Below are 2,784 nucleotides of genomic sequence, written 5' to 3' on the forward strand. Positions count from 1 at the left end.
TCCTGTTTACAAATCTTCCTTCCTTCCTTCCCCTTCCTCCCCCCTTCCTTCCTTCCTTCCCCTTCCTCCCCCCTTCCTTCCTTCCTTCCTTCCTTCCTTCCTTCCTTCCTGTTTACAACTCTTCCTTCCTTCCTTCCCCTTTCTCCCCCCTTCCTTCCTTCCTTCCTTCCTTCCTTCCTTCCTACCTTCCTTCCTTCCTTCTTTCCTTCCTTCCTTCCTTCTTTCCTTCCTTCCTTCCTTCCTTCCTTCCTTCCTTCCTTCCACATTCTATTCTTCACTTCCTCCACTGCAGTGTGTAGTGTGAAGGATACTGCGCTCGGCCATAACTCAGAGTATCATCGCCGTCCACGTCCAGGTCCACATCGCTGTCCTGCTGCTCCTTAGATGCACTGTTTACTAAACCTGAGAGAGAGAGATGGTGTGTGTCACATAGAGACCGTGTGTGTGTGTGTGTGTGTCACATAGAGACCGTGTGTGTGTGTGTGTGTCACATAGAGACCGTGTGTGTGTGTGTGTGTGTGTGTGTGTGTGTCACATAGAGACCGTGTGTGTGTCACATGGACCTAGAGACCATGTGTGTGTGTGTGTGTGTGTCACATGGACCTAGAGACCATGTGTGTGTGTGTGTGTCACATAGAGACCATGTGTGTGTGTGTGTGTGTGTGTGTCACATGGACCTAGAGACCATGTGCGTGTGTGTGTGTCACATAGAGACCGTGTGTGTGTGTGTGTGTGTGTGTGTGTGTGTGTGTCACATAGAGACCGTGTGTGTGTCACATGGACCTAGAGACCATGTGTGTGTGTGTGTGTGTGTGTCACATGGACCTAGAGACCATGTGTGTGTGTGTGTGTCACATAGAGACCGTGTGTGTGTGTGTGTGTGTGTGTCACATAGAGACCGTGTGTGTGTGTGTGTGTGTGTGTGTGTGTGTGTGTGTGTCACATAGAGACCATGTGTGTCACATGGACCTAGAGACCATGTGTGTGTGTGTGTGTGTGTGTGTGTGTGTGTGTGTCACATGGACCTAGAGACCATGTGTGTGTGTGTGTGTGTGTGTGTGTGTGTGTGTGTGTGTGTCACATGGACCTAGAGACCATGTGTGTGTGTGTCGGTGTTAAACTGGTAGCAGAATAATAGTGAGTGTATTGTGTACCTGTGAAGCCGGTGAGCACGGACACCACCTGCACTCTCCTCTGTTCACTCCACTCACACTCGTCTCTCCTTCCTGCTGCTGCCACCGAGTCGCTTTCGACAATACACACTCCGTCTCTCTGCGCACACACACAGACACACGTACACAAAGACACACGTACACACACGTACACACACAGACACACACAGACACACGTACACACACAGACACACACAGACACACACGTACACACACGTACACACACAGGCACACATGTACACGCACACAAGTACACAAACACACGTACACACACACACACACACACATACACGTACACACAGACACACAAGTACACAAACACAAGTACACACACAAGTACACACACGTACACACACAGGCACACACGTACACGCACACAAGTACACAAACACACGTACACACACACAAGTACACACACAACGAAAGACACACACAGACACACACATGGAAACACACACGTACACACACACACGCACACACACGTACACACACACGTAGGCACACACACGTACACACACACACACACACACACACATACACACACATACACACACACACGTATACACACACACACACACACGTACACACACACACATGCACAAACACACACACACATTATTATTATTATTATTATTATTATTATTATTATTATTATTATTATTATTTCCTTGTTTAAAAACAACAACCCCAGAGTGAAATAAATTGTGTGTACCTGCTCTTCCTCCACTTTCCTCCTCTTCATCCTCCCAATGCGAGCTTTCAGAGACATAAACACAGTCAGTCAGTTTAGTAGATAATATTTGTTATAGTGGTTTTTGTATTAAAAGTAAAGCAGCTGTAAGAGTTGGACTGATGGGAGACAGCAGATTGGGGAGAAATATTAGAAAAGCAAAGACAATAAAACAGGAAGAGATCAAAAGAATAAACGAGTGTTTGATAAGAACATCAGCACCAGAGGACTCACAGCACCTCATCGTCCCATCGCCGCCTTTATTCACAGATAAGAGATGAAATAAAAACAAAAGGTGGAGGTTTTTTTTTATTTTTTATTTTTTATTTTGGAGCCTGAACAATCTCCATGTCTAAGAAACGAGTGTCTGTGTGTGAAAACACAGTGCCATGAAAATCTCTATGAAGTCCTTCAGACAGCTGAAGACTTCCTGATGAGACATGGAGACAAACAGAGACGACACACCGAGAGCAGATTCAATGTGACACTGATTAAAGTAAAAGTCACACCGGCCCTTTAAAGAGAAGCTGTGAGTCGAACTAGTGCACTGAAAAGAACCAGAAATATCACAAATGTTAAACAAACAAACAAACAAACAAACAAACAAACAAACAAATAAATAAATAAATACATAAAATAAAATAGAATTCTCAACATTATTGAAAACAGTAGAGATTCAGTAATACAGAAATGTCTGAGTGAATGAAACCTGACAAGAAGTAAAGGAAATGTTCCAAAAATGTCTTAAAACAAATCAATACGAAACAAAACAGCAAGTAAGTAAATAAATATACAAGGAAATAAATAACCAAACAATTGTGTGTGTCTGTGTGTGTGTGTGTGTGTGTGTGTGTCTCTGTGTGTTTGTGTTTTTGTGTGTGT

General features: G+C 44.0%; 1 protein-coding gene across 3 annotated transcripts in view; it reads right to left on the bottom strand.

Annotated features, from left to right (window-relative positions):
* LOC125138507 (E3 ubiquitin-protein ligase Rnf220-like) overlaps window positions 1-2,711 on the bottom strand; it is an 8,204-nt gene extending 5,493 nt beyond the window's left edge. For 2 of the 3 annotated variants that reach the window (XR_007137701.1, XM_047799948.1), the window contains exons 1-3: window positions 1,885-2,711; window positions 1,155-1,272; window positions 312-402 (exon numbers count right to left, since the gene is read on the bottom strand). Coding sequence is in view for 2 of the 3 variants with exons in the window: in XM_047799948.1 (XP_047655904.1) it covers window positions 312-402; window positions 1,155-1,272; window positions 1,885-1,941 (266 nt within the window). In the remaining variant the exon portion in view is untranslated. The remainder of the gene's footprint in view (window positions 1-311; window positions 403-1,154; window positions 1,273-1,884) is intronic. The other variant, XM_047799947.1, reaches the window with a different exon arrangement.
* Between the last annotated feature and the right edge of the window lie 73 nt (window positions 2,712-2,784).

This window comes from Tachysurus fulvidraco, chromosome 14 (assembly GCF_022655615.1).
Source record: "Tachysurus fulvidraco isolate hzauxx_2018 chromosome 14, HZAU_PFXX_2.0, whole genome shotgun sequence".
Classification (NCBI taxonomy): domain Eukaryota; kingdom Metazoa; phylum Chordata; class Actinopteri; order Siluriformes; family Bagridae; genus Tachysurus; species Tachysurus fulvidraco.